The 23,062-nt window shown below is 43.6% G+C and overlaps 1 protein-coding gene across 1 annotated transcript in view; it reads right to left on the reverse strand.

The window, feature by feature from the left end:
• The window catches only part of JAG1 (jagged canonical Notch ligand 1), a 34,923-nt gene extending 12,886 nt beyond the window's left edge, over nucleotides 1–22,037 (reverse strand). Inside the window, exons 1-5 of the mRNA XM_075707502.1 lie at nucleotides 21,963–22,037; nucleotides 20,691–20,996; nucleotides 9,662–9,713; nucleotides 3,878–4,132; nucleotides 2,825–2,885 (exon numbers count right to left, since the gene is read on the reverse strand). Coding sequence (XP_075563617.1) covers nucleotides 2,825–2,885; nucleotides 3,878–4,132; nucleotides 9,662–9,713; nucleotides 20,691–20,996; nucleotides 21,963–22,037 — 749 coding nt within the window. The remainder of the gene's footprint in view (nucleotides 1–2,824; nucleotides 2,886–3,877; nucleotides 4,133–9,661; nucleotides 9,714–20,690; nucleotides 20,997–21,962) is intronic.
• Nucleotides 22,038–23,062: the final 1,025 nt, after the last annotated feature.

The following is a 23,062-nucleotide window of genomic DNA, read 5'->3' on the forward strand; positions in this document are numbered from 1 at the left end:
TAACAAGTCCTGAGAGTAACCGATCAGCAGCAGTTATGCACTAAGCTGTCACTAAATTATGAAAACAAACCTCATCTGTACAGAAGTCAGCTAAGCTTTCTATTTATAAACCCCCCCCACCATTCTTCTACTGGCACTTTCTTCTCATGGGAAAAAGCTAGAAGGATCTAGCCAATGGGTAATCACACACAGCTACTGGTAAGTCCAAATTCCCTTCTAAAAATTTCAGGTGACAACCTGCATCCTAATTAACTTTTTTTTTTTTTAATAGCTATTTCAATAGCAGCCTATTCAAAGTCAATGGGAAATTCTTATTAGTTTGTGTGTTAAAAAAAAAGCAGCTAGTCCAACTTATGTGTCTCTGTGTGCAAAGAACATGAAAGAAAACCAGATCAGGCAAAATAACCTCTCTGAAGTAGCTGCTGGAAAATCCTTCTGTATAGGGAATATAATAATAATGCACAAAGATCAAAATTTAGGAACATACCCTTTTAATTTGTATTGCATTCAAAGCAACTTGCCTGTGAGCTTGCGCACAAGCAAAACTAAGGGACCTCACCTGCAAAACCAGGTATCCAAATAGAGACTTTTACTCCTTTCTGCCAAATCAAAGGGGTAGGTTTTTTGTTTTCTTTAAAGCAAGTGTAAAGTAATTAAAAACAAAAAACCAAACACAACACACACAGAAAAAAAGCGATGAGCTTTAGAGCCAAAGATACGACTTTCTTCAAACATCAGGTTCAAAGTGTAACAAACAAAATTGGATAAGGCTATGGGCATTTAAAAAAGAAAGTTCAATATTGATTCCAGAAAAAGATTCATGGCAATAATTCTTGTCTAATAATATGTATGCAGCAGTTTCTCATGAGAAATTTAAAGTTAACTTTCCTTGTATAGTGATTCATGAGTAAATATGGTTTTGCTGGCTGGCCTGCATTAAGGAAAGTGACTCGCACCAAAAGGGAAAAGGATATTTTAAGAATGTTTGCAAGTTGTCTATTGTACCAGAACCCAGAGCAGTTTCTGCTGGGATGTTATTTTTAAACGCTGTTGCATTTGTAACATACAGGCTATATGACTCATCAAAACTTAAAAGAAAATAGAATCTTGTTTTCTGTGTTCACTTTAAAGATATTGGTCTAACTTGGCAAGCAGAAGTTATCTGAAAGCACCAGAAGGACAGCATTGTTTCAAGACTATGCAAATCAAGTGTGGGAAAGTTGCACCTTAAGTAAATAAGAGCACTAGTGCATGTCTGGGCAGTGAGTGGGAGGTAAGAGACTTAGAAAGAGAAAGGAAAGAAAAAAAATCTGGAAACAAAGCCTGTTGTTCTGACTAGGAGACAGCAACCCCTACCAGGCATGTTTATTCTGATGACAGAAGCACAAATCACTGGTAGCCTTGACTGATACACTCCTCTCGCCATCTGGCCCCCCGATACTTCCTACTACTTGCTTGGCTTTTTTCTTTTTTTTTTTAATTAAAAAAAGATTTAGATTTGGTGTTCTGGGGGTTAACCAGCTTCTATCAGTGCTGCTAAACATTACAATTGCGGAACAACCTACAACAGTCCATCCTGCGGCTTGACTTTCACTTTGCTATATCTCTTGTGGAGGACGAGAAGTTACTTCCTACCTTACTTTCAGAATGTTCCTTGACGATTTATTTTTTTGTTTGTTTGTTTTTGAAGCATTGATTACAGGGACAGAGAGAAAGAATGAACCACTGTGACTACTTAGGCTGACTTCTTATATAGTCTGTCAGACACCCCAGATTTAGTTCTTGTTTGAACTACAGCTTATCTAGAAAGAAAAGCAGTCCGCTTCATGCAAAAGCTTCCAGCAATAGAGAATCCAGCGATATGTTTGTCAGGCAGAAAAATTACTTTCTGTTCCTTCAGACTTCTGAGTTTTAATCGTGAATAGCCAAGCTTCACTTCTAACTCTTCCTACACAGGATCAGTATCAACATTTTGTAACCTCAGAAGCCCTCGGTTTCCTATCGCGTGTAAGCAGATACGGTAAAGGGTTACATGAAGCAACTTACAACCAGTTTGTTGATAAAGAATGTCCACGTTTCATATCCATTAACCCTCTATTAGTAAAGGAGAAAACTTCCCTGTGCTGTCAATATATGCTGTATATTTTGAGGCATTCCAAATATTTAGTTGTTGGGTTATGGAGAAACTCTGCTTCCCATTGTCTCCTTGCCAGGAGAGAGTGGACTTCAAAGCACGGGAGTGAAATTCTGCATTCATCGGAGCCTACTGACAAGATTTCATCCAGCTATTAACCTCTCAGCACTTGGAGCCTTGGCTCACAATGGTAAAGGAACAGAGAAATTTAACTAATCCCATTCTAAAGAATGCTTGACTTTTGCCTACTGATGGAAGAAACCAGGGTGGGAGGGAGGAAGGGGGAAACGGCAAAAGGGAGAAGAGGAGAGAAGAGCCACGCTGTACTTCAGGCTTGTAGTTGAAAAAGCCTATTAATCAGGCTGTTGAGAAAAACCATACCCACAAAACATTTGCACTATTTGTACAGAAACAATTAGTTAGTGCTCATTAGGCAGCATTCACATGATTTATCCCATACTCCCCTCCCCCCCGGTGCCACCATTTCACAAACCAAAAGCTTCTTAAAATTATCAGTGCATTAAAAGCCTTCTCCCCCCTTATTCTGGGCAAGTCAGCATGAATAATGTGCCTTGGTCAAAAACATGACTCCAAAAACACCCTCCCTCCCCAATCCTATCGTGTTTAGCATCGCTTGTTTAATTATTTGGGGGGGTGGGAGGGAAACAAGAAGGGAGAGGGAGCATTTACCTGCACTCTCCTGGAATTGTACAAGAGCCATGCTTGGGGCTACATCCCTGACGACAAATAGCTGTTGAAACAAAAAAGAAGAGTATCAGCATGCTGCCTGCCTCCCGCATCTTCACACTCGTGGGAATGTTTTAATCTCTAACTAGCATTGTAATCCTACTAAATCCAAGGTTTTAACAAGTCTCTCATATCAAGTCTACTGGAAAGCCAACCAAGGTAGGTGGCTCCCTGCAATAGGAAATCTATTGGCTAGCTTTGCAGAGGAATCGTACCTAATGCTGTTCAGAGAGTTGTTTCTGTGCAAAAGAAACCGTCTCGCCTTAGAGAGCTCAAGTCACTTTCAGTCTACAGGTTTCCTTTCTCTGTCTTTTGCAGGTGAAGTGGCCCACTCTCCCTGCCTTTACATCTAATTCAAAGCAACTTTTAACTACTCTGGATTTACTTTTGAGCCACATCTCTGAACAGGCAGGATGTTAAGGTGAGTGTCGATTCAAATCGCAGGCAAACTCGGTCAGCAAGACATGCTGATAGCCTGTTCCTATTCAGAGTCCTGCTTTCTCCTTCTGAAATTACCTAGGTAGTTGCCATTCCCTAATAAACATGTTAAACATCATCTCAGGTAGAACAAACAGCCTGGGACTTTTCAAACACCAAAGCTTTACACTTGCCAGGTCAGCTCTAAAGCAAGTCTCTCCTTCCTGCTTGTCTTGAAGTTCTGCACCAAAGGGGAAATCCTTTTTGAAGTCAGCAGGAGAACTCCCATTGAAGTCAATGGGCTGGGTTTTCTTCCCAAGGGCAAAGATGTGGATAATCAGAGAAAGAACACATCTGTTAAGTGCCCAGTACTTGTCAGACCTCTCCAAGATATTAAAACAAGGCAGAAACTAGTCTTCTCCTGCCCCTCGTTCTCTGTGTAAAGAGCTAGTCGCTGTCCCATCAGTCCTTATCCCTGTTGTCTGCACAAACTGACCACTGAATTGCAACCTGGACACGATGCACTCAAATCCCATCCAAGCCCACTCATCATCTGGGGGTCGAGCATTCGTCACAAACCTTTGTTGCATTCTGGTCCCATCCAGCCTTCCAAGCAGGTTTTGTTGCCATTCTGGTCACAGGTATGGTGAGTGAAGAAGTCATCTCTTGGTCGACAAAACTTGTTGCAGCCAAAGCCATAGTAATGTTCTGCACAAGTCACACGGATTTGATACTCAAAGTGGGCAACTCCTGCATTGTGTTTCAAAGTCTGCCACTGGCGGCTTGGATTGATCATGCCAGAGTGGGATGCCTTCTCAATAATGCGATCGGGATCTAGAAGTCAGAAGAGGTGTCAGAGTTAAAACTTCATTTAGGTATCATTATGTCCCACATCACAGCTCTCTAGCTTCGCAGGCAAGACACTCTGAGGCAGCCAGTTGGTTTTATTAATTTTCTGTTTTAGAGAGTAAGATAAGGCTGCCCTGGAGCTACAAACCATTAACTGAAACACACATGTAGCATTATCAAACTGAACAGAGCTTGAAATCAAAAGGGACTGTTAGGTCACTGCCAATCACTTATCTCTTTTGCACTGTAAGGACATCCAGTAAGAATCATACAGTTCATGATTAAAGAAAATTCAGCTGCTTTTACCTCTAGCTCCAACAGATTGGTACAGAATGTGGTTTTCCCTGCTTCTCTATCAATGGACCTAGTTTTGTTTTTGACTGGAAAATTTACAAAATATTTACAAAAACTACATAGTGCAAAAGACTAATAAAGCAATGTCTACAAACTGAACATAAGCACCACAAAAGGTTTGCGGCCTTCTGGGACTCTGGTGCAAACACTAAATTGAAAACTAGCTGCTCTTGCTTTCAGATGGCATCAGTGATCTCACCAGGTTTTGGCTGAGAAACACCATGGAAGTTCTCTCTTCAGATGTGAGATGACACTAAAAATTCAAGACTACCCAAGCTCAAAGCAGAGAACTCAAATTACTGCATATATGTGCTATAGATCTCCCTTTTCTCTATAAGGCATTTCAAAGTTTAGACTTTGCACTTAACGTTTAGTTCCAGCAAAAGTCTTCTGGCTTTTAGAGCCCTACAACTGTCTAAATTATGGCTTGAAATAATAATATTTCACATTAGTTCGGAACATTGTATATATCTGTGGTATTTCACTTTGTAGTCCAGGTCTTGTGACTCAAATGATCTGACACTGCCTTACGACCTGCCGCTAGCAAGCACTTAGCTGCCGAGTGAAAGTTTATCATAAAACAGCCAAAATATCCTTGCAGACATAGTACAAAACCAAAAGTAAGTACCAGGCTACACTGTTCTGTATATGGGAGCATAATCCAGCGACAGAATAATTTTAGGTAGAAGGGCAGTTTGCCAATGGTGTGTTAGAAAGCAGCGTGTGAAATACTGGCACATCCGAGTGTTAAGAATTAAAATGTACTTATGTTCAGCTTGTTCTTCCAAGAATTACAAAAGAAAGTTTGGGGATTTTACATAAGGCAGAGTTGAAGACTAATGAAGTTGCTACATAAAGCTTAAGATGACACATGGGCAGTTTTTCATCTAAACTACTTTTAAATGTATCGTTAAGGACCTTTGATTTGTATCTTTCAAAAAGAACTTCCAAACGGGCTTCTCGAGCCTCAGATACCCATTATCAATCCACCACTAGATCCTGCCTGCTTCTCTGCACTTTTGAGTAAAGTTAAGTCAAAGCACTTGCTGCACAACCACAGAAGAGTGTTAACACACAGACATTGCAAGCATTTACCTATTTTTGGGGGTATTCTTGGCTTGAGACTACAGCATTCGTTAAGTGTTTACACTGTGAAATTAAGGGCAACAACTTCTTATTCACCTTCTGGTATTTCTGGTTCTATAATATTTTCCATTTAAATCAGTCTTAATTATTCATTGGCACTAAGCCCCCAACCCCACATCTATGTGTGAGACTTTCAAATGCATGCAGGCCTTTATTAATTTAAATCCCATTCACAAGTAATGTAGATGCCTAAGGACTTTTCCATACTGGTATATCCAGAGCAATATCATGTCCTGTGCTGTGCAGGTGTAAGGCTCTTAGATCTCATCAACGAGATTACTGACTAATTCTAAGAGGTACTTAAGCAGATGCATATCTATTCGCCTTGAATGGGGCTAGTCAAGCAATTATAGTTCCACTCATGCATGCTGGAGATGGCTTTGCTGCACTTGCCAAGATTACACCCCGATCTACAGCACCGCTGGAAAGCAAATGCATTTCCCCAAATACCGAGCCTGTGCATAAAGACATCCTGTTTCTTGCGAGTAAAACAACTCTATCCTTTTCTCCTGTAAGTGGCAGGAAAAAAAAGGGGAATGACGCTCAATTTAGTTTTGCAAGCCACCCCCTGCTCCACACACACACACACACTCTTGCTTTTCCAGTCTTTGCCTGTTCCCTGTGGGAAACATACCACTGACAGCTATTTCAGTCCTTGGCACCAGAAAAACAATTGCCTTGGAAAAGAGATCTGTCCTCTTGCCTCGGCTCTATCATTCTTCCCCTATCTGCCAGCTCATTAAGAAGCATGTCCTTGCTGTACATCTATGACATCTCACTCCAGCCACCAGCTCTTTTGAGCCCTTAACCACAGGCTGAACTCAAATGGAAACATCCTTATTAGTCCACTGGACTTTATTTTCTTCCAAGGGCCCAGATGAAAACCAGCTGCGATTTCACTTTGGATCATGGCTAAAATGCCTTTCATTTGATACACATTATAAAGCTACCACCGTACATTTAAATTGGAGTAAGGTCTCGCAGACTTAAGATCCCTTTCCATTAGCCATCACCCACAGTTTTCACAATGAACTATTGGCATGTTCCTTCTTGTACAAAAATTTCTCCACCCTTCCCTATTCCCACCTGTCAGTATGCACTTACACAAGTGTGCTGACCCAGACTTCAGGGAAGGCATTGCAACAACTCTTCCATTCTTAGCCTGCACCAACAACGTTTTAAGTTTTATAGTAAGCAATCCCAAAGCAGCAGACTGGCTAAGTAAATAAAAAGCAGCAGTCAGCCAGGCTTGAGAGAAAGCGATCCTTCTAACTCCCCTGACATCATCTGACTCAGAATCCCATGCTTTGATAGAAAGGTTAGAGGAAACATTAACCAATTAGAAATTGATGATGTGGAAGAGAGGCTTTCTGTGCATCTTTAGCTTCCACTCTGCACTTCGCTGTCAGAGAGTTTGTTGGTTTCATTCACTTTTTGTGGCTACACTTCAAAGCCATTAATCTGTCTTTTTATTCAGTTGGCAACTGTATCAAAGGTTTTCAGCCCAGGGAAATCAGCTATTTTGACTGCCCACCTTTGCTTTTCAGTGCTCCAGTTTCTGGAAATTATAACTATGCAGCATCAGGAAGCAAACAACAACAAAAAAGCCCAGACTCCTCTAAGCAGTTTGGGTGGCCAAGGACACCACAGTTATTTTTGAAAGTCTTTGTTTCACACAACTTCCAGCCATGGCTTGGTTTACATTGTGCTGAAGTCTCTTATGCCCGACTGGAATTCACATACAACTGACACCAGTAATTTACAATAGCTCTTTGACATAGTTTGAGATGCAATGTCAGCCCCATTAGCTTTAAGTATGAAGCGACAGTAGCAAGATGGCATCTAGACAAGAACCAGAGTAAGAAAACCATTTAAGCTGAATCTTGGCTCCAACAAAGCACGATTCTCATCAACAGGGCCAGAATTTAACTGCAAGCCACTCTTGGAAGTGAGACAAGAGAGAGTATGTGGTAAAGGGAACGTAGGAGGAGTGGAATGTAGAGGGGGGAAGGAAGCATCCACTCTAGGATCTCCTAACGACTGCATTGATCAGAGGATGCTAAAGCCATTGAAAAGTTACACAAAACCTACTAAATCCACTTTTTTTTTTGAGAGAGCGATCGAGCTTACAATTCAGCGGTAATTAGGATATAGAAAAACCTGAACATCAAAAATAATACTCATCACCTTATATGATGACAATTGTTTAGTTCTAATGATTTCCTTAACTAGTTCTTCAAGACTTACTCTTCAGCTATGGGAAAGCTGCCTCTAAGTAAAGCAATGTGGTACAAAGGAAAAGCTTTGTGCAGTACAGTGACTGAAGTGACCTACAGATGGATATGTGACAGCAAAGCTAGAGCAGCAATGCAAATCAGGAACATATGTAAGAACATGTCGGCACTTGGTCAAATGCACTGCTGAGAAATGAGGCAATTTTGTCTGAAGACAATTGTACTTCCAGAACATGAAAGCAAAGAAAGGGTTCATTGTGTAGCTTTGGAAATGCAGTTGTTTCATGAAAAAAGATGAGCTCTAATAATAGTAAAAGTGGCAGAAACCCAGTCTGAAAAAACTCTCAGATCCTACTGTAAACAAGACCTTCATTTTAATTCAGGCATCTTCCATTTTTAATACAACTCTGCTGCTGCAGCCATCTATTTTCTGCTTCTCCATAAAACACTCCACAGTCAAGAGCCAAGAAGTCTCCCAGCCACCACTCCATGATAGTGCTAGGGTAAGGCCTGAAATCACAGGTACTATGACAGTGTTGAACATGGCTGGTTGTAAAGCAAACTGTGGCTATCACTGACAGGTCACATGAATCATCTGCAATGGACAACTTCTTTTCTGGAACTAAGAACTAATAGGACATCCCATGTATATTAAAAAAAACCCCAAAACCCACAATTATAGAGCAGATCTGTGCAGAAAGTTCCCAGACTCAAAGGCCATTCCCAAGCAGTGTACTCTTCACCAATTAAAATGTAAAACCACAGCACTGTGCACATTTCTACAAGGCCTTTCTTTGGTGAAGCATGAAGTCCATTTCATCACTGTGTGGCTGTCACCTGGCATTCCAAAGCGGACTACAAGAAGCTGTTATAAGATTTGTGTAAGATGGGCCACAGTGCTGCTGCTTCCTTATTGAAGGGAAAGGCTTGTTGTGTCAACAAAAGGTTTTTGAGTTCAGATTCATACTTTGTCCTGAGGCTTTTACCATGCACTGTTAAAGCCTTAGATTGAAAATAGAGCTAATTTTGCCTACCTACTTCAGTAACAGTAGGCAATAAGCAGAAGTCATAGGCCAAGAGACTCTATACAGCCTCCTCTAGCCAACAGGAAAAGCTTAGCAGAAAGTTTCTGAAACCAACCAAAGACATTCCAGGTGAAAGATTCCCAACCTTGATTTCCAGCCAGCTCTACCAGGTAGTGTCTGGTAAATACTATTCAGCCCCTGAATATAAATCCCCAGACATCCAACTCCCAAGAGCTGATAGTCATTCCTATTTCTCATCTACAGTCATTAAATGGAAATCTATCCCAAGTCTTATGGAGATTTTTTTTTGGGTACTTTTTTTTTTTAAAAGCAGCATGTTCAGTTTCAGAAAGTACGTAGTTTATAGCGAGGTGCCAAGTCAACAAGCTTCTGAATATCACTCCTAATTAGGGAAAAAACCACCCCCAAAAAACCAACAAAAAAACCAGAACCAAAAAACCTGAAGAAACCCCTTGGCTTTTATTCTCCCAAAGGAGAAAGAGGGTATTAACGGCATCTATTTTAGGCATCAAACCATTGGTGCCTAGGTGAGCGAGCTACTCACCCTCTACAGGCAATGCGAGGGAGACAGCCTGCTGCACAGCCTGGACTAGTTGCCCCAACTTGGCTGGGGGAGAGCTTTTCCCTCTCCTCATGCCCTACTTCTCAGCAAGCTGGTTAGACTACCAAAGGCCTTTCAATGGACAGGAAATCAAGGTGTCTGAACAAAGTAAACCAGCGGAATGAATACTTACTAGTAGAGTTATCATTGTAATCCCATGCCTCAACAAGCAGTGTGTAGGATCTCTGCAAAAGAGAAATAAGAGTTAGTTTCAAAGCCACACATGACTGTAAGAAGAAAAAAAAAAACCCAAAACAAAAAACAAACCACCCCAACAATTTTAATTAAAAACAAAAATCCTGGCCTCTGCCCTAAAAATGGAATACCTGAAAACATAAATAGGTAATAGATTATACTTGAGACAAACATGATCTTCTTGAAACCCCATAAGCTACCTTATCCAGTCTGACTTAGAAGACCTTTCACCTTGGATAGCTCATCTTTGTCATCATTAATGCATCTTATGTACTTAACCAGGAAGTACAGCCTTTGACACTATGCTGTAGCCACAATAAAGCATGTGTGGAAGAATTGCACATGGAAGACAGAAAACACCGGGCTAGCATAGCAGCATCAAAAAAAACCAAAAAACCAAACCCAACCCCCCACCCCCAAAAACTGCTTCAAAAGAATTTTAGTTACAGAAAAGTAGTCTTGATGTCCCTTCCCCCAACCATCCTGAAAGCAAGAAGTGTTGCTAAGATTACTGTGCTCTGCCTTGACAGCGCAATCCCTAGGGACTTTGCTTTTCAGCACCCCCTTTGAAAGCTTTGTCTGCATGAGGGCCATCGCAGCTCCCACAAGTATCAGGTAACTGCGGGAAGGACTGATGGATATGGGAAGGGGGTGGGGTGAGAGAGCAGCATTGTAAAACAAAGGCTAAGATCAGACTATTTGGAAGAGCAGGGAAAGGGAAGATGCACTATCCACCCCATGTCACAGTTAACAGACGCACTAATCTGCCAATGAGCTCGCTAGTCCTCCAGTAATAATAATCATAGGCATAAACTAACTGAAGTGACTCCATGGGTTGGAGAGATGCCAGCTATTACATCTAAGCCACCTTTATCTTCAATCCTAACTTGAGAACAAGAGCCATTAAAACATCTTCTCCTCCCCCAGCTCTACTCCGAGATATTATTATCCAGGCTGTATCTTTCAAAATTGCCATTTAGCCAGCCATATCCAAACTGACAGAATGATTCAAAACCAAAATAAAACACCGCCCCCTCCAAAAAAAAAAAAAAAAAAAAAAAAGCTGAGGAAAAATAAGAATAGAACATGACTGGAAAAATATAATAATAATTGTAAATGAGGAAATAAATGTAACATCTTTCTGGTGAGCAGAACAATAATAGAACAAATAAAAACCCTCCATGAAGGGTTTTGATGCTTTGCCATAGAAGCTGTGTATCGTAAGGTTTATTTCTTCTTAATTGTATCTGCACTAGGTCACAGTCTGCTCATTTGTGGTCTGCAGTGCTTAACACCTTTTCTGTAACAGAAACCAAGATACAGCTCCAAGTGCAAGCTGCTACAAGGTGCAAGTGTAAGGCAGACCTCAAATTCCTTAAGAGGAGAGGAAAAAAAAAAAAAAGGGGGGGGGGGGCCGGGGGGAGGGAAAGAAAAAAAAAGAGTTGAAGCAGACTGCTTTCTCACGACTGGACACAGCATGCAGCCTCTGAATGAAAACCTAGTTTGTGATGGACACCAGCTTGGAATATAGCCTAAATATGTTTCATATTCAAAGCAGACTAGGATTCCATTTCATTCACTGATAACTGTGGGAAAATGCTTCAAAAAGTAAGCAAAGCTGGGCAAGCTGAGACATGCACCCAAACTTCTATGCAGAGGCTCCACTGGCCCAAACCATTTTTGGTTAATAGTTCATGAAAGTTGCATGTTATTAGTTACTACTCTAGACCCAGTCCGTCAACTTGAAAGAAACTCTGAAAACAAAATAAACCAAAACACAACATGATCATTTAATAATGTGTAAAGCAGATTTAAGAAGTCCTTACACAAGTCAGAGGTAAAAAAAACAACCAAACAAAACCAGAATAAAACTCCTGAGCCATATTACAGATATAGATTGCACTATCTTGGGTGCTTCCTCACTGGTTTAATTACCAACATTGAGAAGCACAAGCACAACATGTTACTGCAAGCTTGAAAAAAAATATTATGATATAGAGAATGAATTATGGCAACTAGCACTACTTCCAATAAAGTTAAGGATGTTTTCCTTTCGGCCTTGCATAATTGTTTTGGAAGATATTTTGTCTAAACTCATAGCAACAGTTCCCGGTTGGTTCTCAGCGCTGTTTACCAACACACCTAGCCCTTAAGGAAAGGAAAGGCTGAATCCTCGCTTTAAGTGCTACTGTTGCTAGATACTTGTGTGACCACTTTCCAACACCACACAGGAGTTTGTTTAAAGAGCGTAGACGCTTCTGCTTAACTGGATGGAAACAAAATGGAGGGGGAATAGACCTACCCTAGCAATTCCCTTGCTTCTATGTGCCCCCTCTCACCTCATTGAATATTTTAAATGAAGAATCCCTGTCCTGAAAAGAGATGATACAAAGAATGGCAGTTTAATCTCTTGGCTCTCTCCCTCTCAGCACGGGGCAAAGAAAGGACAAGACTTCGCATTCAAGATGGGACACTTCTAAACAAAAGACACACAGACACCCACAGCACCACAACAACAGTAGCAAGCCCCCTCAACAATCCAACTATTGCATACCTCTAGCCGATCCCGCCCCCTCCTCCAAAAAGCAGTTCTGTGCAAAGACTGCACTGTAAAAGTGCATATCATCCCCACTCTATAGATCAACAATTCAGATATCTCAGGAATGACTACTTACAGCGTGGAGGTTTAGGTTTTCCCATGCTCATAGATGACCTCTGCCCATCTTTGAATAAATATATATATATCCAGACACAAGAATTCCATATCATGCACCTTATTCCATCAAAGCAATGACCTAGGCAACAAGGCAGCAGTGAACTTTCCAGAGTCACACCCAATTAGCCACTGTAAACCTGAGCTTGACCAGAAGGCAGGGATTCTGGCTCAAGAGGAAAGGCAGCTTGGAAGGAACAGCAAGTCGGCACATTTCGCAGAACATCTACAGTCTTGATCAGCCCAGAGGACCGAAAGGCAGCATGGTCAAATTTAAGCAAAACTCCTATGAGTTAAGCTGTGAGAGGATGGAAATGGTTAAGTTCACACTCCAAAAAACAAAGAAAGCACCAATGATGCAAGGGTTATTTTCCTCAATGACAGGACACCACAATTTAGTCTCGGTCCATTAATAATACAACTCAAGAAAGACTGTGAAGACCCTGAAATCCATCAGCAACTGTCCCTTTTAAGGGTCTGAAAGGGCAAGGCAAGCTCTTTTCTGGTTATTTAAATTAAATACTAGCAGCTCCAGGTAAGCAGAAGGCGTTTAAAGCTCTTGGCTTGATTACCTTCTTCCCTCCTTTCATGCAGACATCCACCCAAAAGAGCTGTTTTTGTACTTTGGCTTCTAAAGGCATTCTGCAAGTCAGTGGGACAGAGCAAGATTAAAACATCAGGCTCATTAGTGAAAGGACTGCCTCCTTTCTGAAAGGGGTTGCAACTCGTCAAACTTCTTTCCCTCCTATCCTTGTGGTTAAACCATGCAAGAGCTTTGCTGAGCATGTGAAACCATGACTAGACAAACGCAGTGGGAAGTTTGCATTATGAATGCTGTGCCTGCTCCTCCTCTGCCAAACAAGGAGAGCAGGTTAAGCCCAGCAATGTTCTCCTCACGCTCTGCCAGCCACGCACAGCTGTGAAGACCAGTTTGAGAATGATGCTTGCACCCTGCCTGCGTCCTAGGGAGGAAGGCTAGGAGACTGGCATGCTGTCACAGCGGGCCACAGCAAATTGCCAAGAGCTCCGGCAATCCCTCCTCCCTTCAGCTGGAAGGAGCTGAGATAGAAATACGCCTCAGTTTCCCTCTTTCCTCAGTGCCCAAGGACTGGGGAAGGTGACACCTCTGAGCAGAGTTAAGGCTAGTCACAAAACCACTTCCTCTAAACGTCAGCAGGACTCTCACTTGGGTAACCCTGTTTGCCACATGACAAGTGACGATCAAGTGATGATGACGCTATACAGATGCATCACAACATCATGCCATGGTCAGTCAGTCAAGTTTGACAAAAGAATACTCCTTCAAAGGAGTTGAAGACAACTGGTTCCTCATCCACAGGAGATATGGCTGCGTTTCAGAAAAGGAGGGAATCAACCTAACCCTCTTAACCCTTTGTCAAATGCAACATCATCAGGAAGCTCTTCTTTGGGCCAGCCTACATAAGGCTAAGGCAACACCCTATAAAGCTGTTACTCTTTCAGTCCTGCGTATATAAACAAGGTCTAAGCTGTAACGATCTCACGCCTCAGAGTCCATGGCCAAGAGCTAGGCTGAACCTCAAACAGGCAGCCCAGCCAAGAGCCTCATCAGAATATGCCCACATAAAAACAGAGCACACTGTTCCTTTAGTCTTCATTTTGAGTAGTTTCTTCATCGCTGTTAGTGCCGGTAAACACTTCATTGCCACATAAAGGAGAAAACATGAAAACAAATTTAACTTTATTAGCAGCTTCCAAGAGAGACTTCCCCCCCCCCCACTCCCCCCGCCCCATTCTGCTTTGGCACAAGCCAAGCCAGTAACCGAAGTCAAGACCTTCTCTGCGATGCAACTGCCACCCTCCTGCCAAATGATGAAGGACATAAAAGTACCGCTATCCAAACTATGCATACGCTTAAGCATCCAGTAAACCAGGCTGATCTCTGATCTGGCAAGCCTGCTGGAATAATGAGTATCCTGTGAATACATAATATGCTGAAGTTGCCATTGTGTGAAGTAAGTCCATGGTTTGTCTGGGAGCCGAGCAATGCTGAGTCTACTGCTGCTTCCTGTTGCTTGTCCTGTATTAGCATTATTTTTGGATAGGCCCCATTATGTTCTGTAATCCTCACTGCAGTCAGTATGGCCACACTATTGTTCTTGGTTAATATTAGCAGTCAATGCCTCTGTCTGGGTGGCCGGACTACAATGTATTCCAATCGTAAAACTAGCATGCGTTAACCGAACAATGCACTGGGACAGAGCGGGGACACTTGGGGTCCTCCCTCCTCCCCTCCTTTAAAAAAAGGAAAAGAAAAAAGTAGAGCATCTCTTTTTTCCTCTTTTCTTTCTTTTTAAACTAATGATTTTAAGTGAGCTCTGCTACCAGGGTGCATTGTACAGCAACAGCATTTTAATCAGCACCTTATCTCGTTACGGAGTTATTTTCTCACGGAGCCCCACTTGTCAAAGACTAGCAGGTAGGCCAAGATGTCAATGCTTGCTTTCAACCTTCCCCAGCAAGCAGATTACCTGCTCTTATCAGTCCCCCTACCTGTTTAAAGCATCCCACTGATAATTAAATGCACCAGTTACAAAAGGGTGGCAAGGTTAATAGAGAGAATACCTAGTAGCCAGCCAAGCAAAACAGTCAGGTTCACATAGAGCAAGCCTGAACAAGAAGCCTTTCTACTTATTTACCTAAGTGCATAAGAACTGGGTTGAGCTGGTAAAGGACTCTGGATGTTTGACTATTTACAAACCACTTTAACCACTTCTATCCACATTTTACAGTTTCTTCTGAATACTACAAGAATAATGAGTGTAATTTATGCTGCAGAATAACGACCACAGAACCACGAGCTCCGCAGACTAACAAGAAATGAACGCAACATCTTCTAGTTTTGATGTCTTTCCCTATGTCAAGGCATATGGGTTACCAGCTAAAATTATTAGAACTGTGTCAATTAACATACAAAACTACTATTTGTCAGCAGAAATGCAAAGTCAAGTTTAGTTTGAATTTGCAAAACCAATCCTGTCGTTAATATTATCTACACAGAAATACTTTTAAGAACTGTAACTTAAGGTTTTTGCATGTCCTGCAGGGCATCGGACTTAAGAACTGAAGCTGGACTAAGTGCCATGTCTGAGCGTGCAGGCCTCTCGTACGGCAAATCATCTCAATTAGTTAGCTGAGGCGCAACTTTGCTAGCTTCAGAACTAGGTTACTTTTATTCCAGCCTTCAGTCTGCAATGAAGCGGTAAGTTTCCTTGAGTTAACTAGAATTTTAAGCATAAAGCATCAATTTTATGCAATTCGTTTTCAGACATGCGGACTTCCAGCTGCATAAACAAGCTGACAGCGCTGGATATATGTAGTCTGAGAAAGTTTAGGAATAAGCTTTAACACCAGGCCAAATCCAGCTGCCACTGAAGTTAAACTGGAGCAGGCCTTTATCATAACAAGAACAAAAATTCTGGGAGCAGGCAGGACGAGGATTTATTTTTAGACATATTATGGTAATATAGTCAAATGGATTTACCAGGAAGATGAAGTTCTGAACTGACTGGAGAATAAATAACTCTTAAGAACATGTAAGAAGTCCAAAATCTCCAAATGGATGCATCGCTTCTCTGCAGTCCTGGGAAAAAACGGCCTTGTGGGTGCTAATTATGCTTCAGATGTCACTTAATACTCTCAGCTCCATTTTGGATAGTAATCCTAGTCAAAACATTGCACTTGAGTGCTGCAGATTTATTCTTAAATTATTAGTCACAATAAATGACACAGCGTGGATTTGATTAATATGAATTTTGTTATTATAAAAATTTCTTCTGATCTGCCCATGCTCCAAGATGACTTATCAGGCATTCTTTAAGAAAAACTTGAACGGTATCTAGCATTTGCTTCTACAAGTTTTCAAAAAGTTACTGGAGGGAGGGAAAAACAAAATCAAAACAACAAGCTTTAGTTTTATGACTGTGACCTACTGTTTGATTTTTTGTGTGTTTTTCTTTTTTTAAAAAAAAAAAAAGGCAGTTGAATGAAGTGATATTTTTCTCTTGGATTCAAAAGGCTATTACTTTAGTACCAGCTGCAGATTAGTATTTTGGAAGCCTCTTGTGTCAAGACAGGGGGAAAAAGTTCACAAAGCTTAAAAAACACTAACACTCCTTCATTATCTCTTTCTAGCCAGAAAAAACAATGCCTACCCAGAAAACATATTTTACGTCTTCAGGAACCAGTAGCAGTAAGATTTGTCATTAAAAAGGGGACGGGCTATTTTATTTTTTAAAGTAAGGTTGAAATAAGGTGTTCAAAACTCTCTTTAATTGTATTTTATGCTAGAGCCATTTAGATGCTGGAGGGTTTTTTTCCACCTCAGTAGTTTCCTGGTGTGTTGGTGCAATTGGCCCCAATATTAAATAATTACAAGGATCATAATTTCAGGATAAACAAGCCGTTTGAAATTGGAGCTGTGCATACCAAAGGAATCTCCAAGTTTGACCTCCTTCTTACTCACAGTCTCGCCAAACCCCGAAAAGATCTTTCTTAACATAAAAGCAAAGTTCAGTGCTAAGCTTTGCTTGGTTAATTCATGCACAGCTCCCTTAAGGTATATCACACATCACACTTTGGAACCTTTAAGAAAGACAACAGATTTGATTTATGACAAAGAGCATGTGTCTACCATGAAACAAAACTTGTTGAGAAAGACTTTGACAAGTGGAACATGGAAATTCTTTTGTTCCATACTTTTCTATATGGCTTCATAAGCCAAGTTTGCCTGTTAAGAAAGTCATTAGTCTCAAAATGAATGCAAGAAGCAAGACTACATGCATTTTTTTTTTTTAAATCGTCATCATTATTATTGTTGTTTCAATTTACTGAAGAATTGCTAGCTACTGCAGGGGCAGCTTTCTGATTTACTCGAGTTCCTTTATGCTGGTCTGCTGCCCTGTTTCCTAGCAACTTACTCAAACGTCCCATCACTTCAATTAATTTATGGCCCACCATCTCCACACCCATTACTCACAGGGGTACATATCAAAACTGACAAGAGCAAACCGCGTAAGTTATTAATAAAACTCCGACACTTCAAATCTACATTACAACTACAAGCCAAATCTAACAATACATTTCAAGCACACCACTCTCTTTTCTTCCTCTCCTGCATGATGAATAAAGACCTCTAATGCAATATATTTTGCACAAACGGCTTGACATGGGAAGAGGTTTTTTTTTTTTAAAGTAGTCAAGGCAACAAAACTTCTTAATGTTACTGACTCAAGCTGGAACATCCAAGAAAAGCCTCCCTCAGACAGTAGAGCACAAACAATACATATTCAGAGATGAGCATGAATTTTCAAGCGCAATATGATTACCATTTCAGTCTAGCTCCTATTATCTTTACTGTAATTTTCAGTTGGATGTATGCAAAGACAACTCTCATAATTAGCCACATTGGTAAATGCAATGCTAGTCTCAAACTTTTACTAAAGTCAACAGTATTCACTCATCTAAAGAAAATTTTTTAAGTTCTGAAATTTCAGCATCAGACTTGAGTTGACTAATTATGTTTACTACTTTATCTGCAGAGCTTTCAAAATGCCTAAAATTATTTGTGTACACAATTTTCGTACAAATAAAAGCTTTGCCACATTAGATATTCTTTTGTTCAAATGCCATTTGAAAGTCACAATGGCTAGCATAAAAGCCGTGGCCTATGGAAGTTAAAGCTGGGAGGCAGGCTTGATAATTGCAAACAGACTATCATCACAATCTCAAAAAGTGCATTTCTGCATGGGAATATGCAAGAGTTTATTCCAAAAATTCCAGTCTTAGGAACCAGAGTGTCTGAAGTTGTTGAGTTTCACACATTTCAAAGGCTGCACTGCTCTAAGATTCTAGTGCTCAATTAGATTCAGCAGGACAACAGAAACATTTCTTTTACTAAGATGCAGGCAAGCTTACGAAACTTGTCCCAGGGTCCCCGCCCCCCAAGACCCACTCTCTATGCACAGATTTCCCTTCCCAAGTCTATGAAGAGAGGGGTTGTTAGAAGGAACAGGTTTGGTTTTCACATCATTTTTACATGCATGCACATATCTTCAGATTCAAGGCACTCTAATTACTGGGACCAGGGTAGGGGGCTAGTTTAAAAAAAAAAAAAAAAAAAAAAAAATCCTTGATGAACCTGACTTTTCTGAAAAAAGTCAAAATCTGCAACACAAGCACTGCAGCCATTGGCAGAGCTTCAAATACCTCAGATTTTTACAAAGCCCTTTATCCCTTTGATGGCATATTTGATAACAGTTTTATCTCATTTCATGTTAGAAAGAAAAAGAAAAGAGAAAGAACGAAAGGATGGACTTGTACTTCCAACAGAAAATACTTTTGTTAACTCTGCTATTGTACTTTGTAATGCTATCTCCTTAAAAACGCAGACTTGATCTCACCCTTGTGCCTCTCCAGCCCTCAATACTCCAGGAGTCACAACTGACAGAGGAGGCAGGTAGGAGGCAGCACAGGACATTTCAAGAACACATGGCTGCCCGCAGCACTTGGCCGTAGGACTACAAAGTGGGTGTCTACGCTACAACTGGAGAAGGAATGCTTTTGGGGCGGGCTTCCCCCCGCAAAAGTCCAGGCCCTCCCAGCAACCAGTCCTTATCTGACTAGGAAGGGCCAAGCTTTGGAGGGAGCGGAAAGTCGACGCATGCTTCCAGCCCGCCAGCAGCGATAGTGACAGAGGATAGGAAACAAGATTCACCCCTCCCCTGCATGCACGTAAGAGCCCTCCTCCCCTCGCAAAAATGACCTTAGGCATCTAGGTTAGGATGACTGGATTTTCAAAAGTGCTGAGCATCAATATATCCCAAGGCAGTCGGTGGGAAATTGTCTGCTCAGCGCCTTTGGAGAAGGGGAGGGGGGAAAAACAGTTTTGTTTCCTAGGTGATCTCTAAATACAAGTTTAAGGAGCATAAATTTGAAGGTTTTCAGCATTCATACCACAGCATCCCAGAGAGCCACCTCAAAAGACAGACTGTTGCGTGTGCACAAGAGCCCCTCAGATCAGCCTCACTTTTTGCTTGCCCGCACGCAGCACTGCTGGGCACAAAACAAGGCACCTCCTGCCACCCAAGGCCATGGCAGTCTTCTATGGCCAGAAACCCTGTGGCCCTGGAGCCTGCATTTGTGGGCCTATCCTGGGTGATGGCCGTTTTGGAAAGAGGATCCTCAATTTCTGTGCAGTGAGTAGAGGACTCCTCTGCAGAGCTGACCATATCAAGGCTTCAACCCTCTTGAGCACCCCAGAAGAAACAAGCAGCACTGAAGTCTAAGTGAGTGTTCCTTACATGACCACCAATAAAACAGGCTTCAGCTAATGAAGGGGTCACCCATCCTCCATCTCACCACTCTACAAGGCTGACCAGTATCTGCTAGAGTAGACAACGCTGGGAAAGGGCCTGGCAAAGAGCCCCACCTCCTCGAGCCATCGAGCTTTGCACACAACTAGAGGGAAGTCAGACCCCATGGACCGCAGAGGCAAGTAGCCAGGAAAAGGTGTGCTGTGTGGAAGAGTGGGTGAAATGGACCAAAAGCTAAGGCCAGGCTTTTCTCAGTCTTTAGCTTCTAGAGTCCACTAGTACCTCAAAACATAGCAAGCTTCCCAGGGAAGCTGGCAACTAGTTCACTAAGAGCAGGAACAGCAGCTCCCATCAACACCAAGCAGTGCAGCGAGATTTCCCCTTGGGAGAAGCAGGAAGCCTTCCCAAACACGCTCCAGGGAAGGACGCCAGCTATGACACACACTTTTCACACGGGATCCCTCTACAGCCCCTAACCCACTGCTCTTTTGGCTTAAGCCCAAGTCTTCACTGGTTAGGAAAAAGAAAAAGGAAAAAAAAAAAGAAAAAAAAAAGAAAAAAATGAACTTCTGACCTTCTAAGTCTCAAGAGACTTATTCATGCTGTAAAGTGCAGAGATACTGGGTTTGCTTCCCTGACCCATTTAGATCCCCCTCACTGCACATCTGACTTTCAAATTTAACAGGCTGCGCATTGTGAGCCCCAGGGAACAAAAACAAAAACACCACCACATTTCACTCATTTCTGTGCTGCGGATTCCCGACGCTCTTGCCAAGATGCCTGCTCCCTCCCCAATCCTGGTCCCTCTCCCCCTGCACGAGAAGTTAAGAGCTTGGCTCACTATGGCCATCTCAAACAGGACTGTCCAGCAGAGGCAGAGCCAGAGCAGGTCATGCACTCACCGGCCAGGCGAAGCTGAAAGGGATAACAATCCGGTTCTTTTCATTATTCCGGTTGTACTTTAAATTGAAGGTATTTCCTCCGATGACAGGAGTGGATTTGGATCCGAAGCTGCAAGGACCGCCAGCAGTGACCCGTGATTGATACTCCTTCAGGCAAACTTTAAAATAGGTATCACACTCGTCTCTGGTGCATTTTCTATCTCCTGGGTTTCGGGTGCCATCACAGCAATTTCCATTTTGCAGTTCACCATTCACATTTTGCATGGATAAGATCTCCAACTCGAACTGTCCCGATGCTAAAGTCACCTGTTAATCCCAAGAAAGAACCGGAGGAGAAAAACAAAAAACAAAAAAAAAAGAAAACAAGAAACAAGAAACAGACAGTTACCTCACCTTTTTCCCCAAACACAATCTACAACAACTCTGTAGACAGGAGAAATTCATTTTAAGTGTGCTTTCAAGAAACTCATGCATAATATTAAAAAAAAAAAAGCAACCATTCCAAGCTTTTCCCTATCAGACATCCATGAGAAAGGCTCATAAATCATCCCAACCAAATAATGCCATTAACACTAAAGAAGAACCTTAAGTGCCAACTCCAAAAAACACTGTGTGTGAGGGTGGCTTCTAAATCGTTAGGAAATAACACTAAACCAAACCAAAAGCGCATACGCGAGAGCAAACCCAGCAAAACGATGTAGCTAAAGCACCCTGGAAATGCAACCCCTCTGCCTTCTCCGAGGTGCAGCTGAGACGGGGAAAATAACCTCCCCGCTCAAGGCTGCCCAGCTGAGATTCAGACCTTGCTCATTAGTCACCCCAGGAGTGCTGCAGCTAGTCCTGGTTTTAAAAAAAAAAAAAAAAAAAAGGAAAAAAGAAAAAAAAAAGTAATTTCGGAAAAAAGGCGGTTTGCAGCAATCGCATTTTTTATTCCCAGGGAATTAAGTCTTGCTGCAAGGCGGACTTCTGCGTTTGCCATCTCCGCAGAAAAGTTCGCAGCATTAACTTCGCTCTGGCCGGAGGAGCTCTGCAAAAGCGCCTCGCGCACCACTGAAGGTTTGGGGCTTTTTTTTTTTTTCCCCCCCAAGCCATCCACCGCAATCACTGCGGGAGCCGCGTTTCGCAGAAAAGCGCCAAAATTACCGCACTCCGCTCCGCGCGGCGGACCCGAGAGCCCAAGTCAGGCTGGCTGAAGCTTCCCCCTCTCCCTCCCTCCCTCCCCTCCTGCGAGGGGCCGCAGCCCGGCAGGACGCGCGGTGCCCAGGTACGTACCTTTGCCCGCAGCCCCAGCAGAGCCAGGAGGACGAGGGAGCACGCCGCCGCGGCTGCCCGCCGGGGCGCACGCATGCCGCCGCCGCCGCCGCGCTGCCTGCCCGCCCGCCTGCCCGCCGCCGCTGCTCGCTCCGGGCCGGGCCGGGGAGGGCCAGGAGGGGAGGAGGAGGAGGAGGAGGAGAAGGAGGAGGAGGCGCCGCCGCTGCTGCCCGCCGCCGCCGCCGCCCCGCTCTAATATACCGCGCCGGCCGCGGCGCGCACCCGCGCCGAACAACGCCGCTTTTCAAGCGCTTTCAATAGCGCCCCGGTCTTCAATGCAAAGTAGCCCAGCCTCCTTTTATTCTCTCGCCTCCCTCTTTTCTTTCCCTTTTCTTCTCTCTCTCTCTCTCTTTTTTTTTTAAACTATTGCGATTATTATCCCGATCCTTTTCTTTCTTTCAGGCCGCCGGCCACCGCGCGGCGGAGGCGCGGCGAGCCCCCTGCCCCCCCGAGACCCGCGCGCACACACGCGCACATGCAGCGCACGCACCGCCCGCGAGCCGGCCGCCCGTCTGGCAGCCCCGCCGCCGCTCGGCTTCATCTAGCCCACGGCGGCAGGCGGGGAGGCCGCCCGCCCGCGCATGCGCCCATCCATATGCATGAGGGGGGAAGGGGGAGGGAGGGGAATGGCAGGAGGGGAGGAAGGCAGGTACCGGCAGGAGAGGAGGGCTAGCCGGCTGCGGGCGGCGGCTGCGCCTCCTGAGGGGAGGTGGCGGCCCCCGGCCGCCCCGAGGGTCGCAGCCCGCCGCGCCGCCCCGCCTTCCCCCGGGAAGCCCCGCTCCGCAGGTGCCTCCCGGGGCTACCTGCAGCAGCCGCCGCCTGCCGCGGCCTCGCCGGGGCGGTCCGGGAACGGCGGGCGGGCGGGAGCGTCCCCTCGGCGGCGCCCGCGGCTGAGGCAGCGCCGCGCGGAGGAGAGGGCTTTTCCCGCCCGCCGCTCGCTGAGGGGACCTGCGGGTCCCCCGTCCCCCCCCCCCCCCGCCCGGGAGCGGAGCGGGAGCCGTAGCCCTTTCCTCCTCGCCTCCTCGGGGCTGGTTGAAGGAAAAAAAAAATGAAGCCTTTGG

The sequence above is a fragment of the Pelecanus crispus genome, chromosome 3 (genome assembly GCF_030463565.1).
Source record: "Pelecanus crispus isolate bPelCri1 chromosome 3, bPelCri1.pri, whole genome shotgun sequence".
Taxonomy (NCBI): domain Eukaryota; kingdom Metazoa; phylum Chordata; class Aves; order Pelecaniformes; family Pelecanidae; genus Pelecanus; species Pelecanus crispus.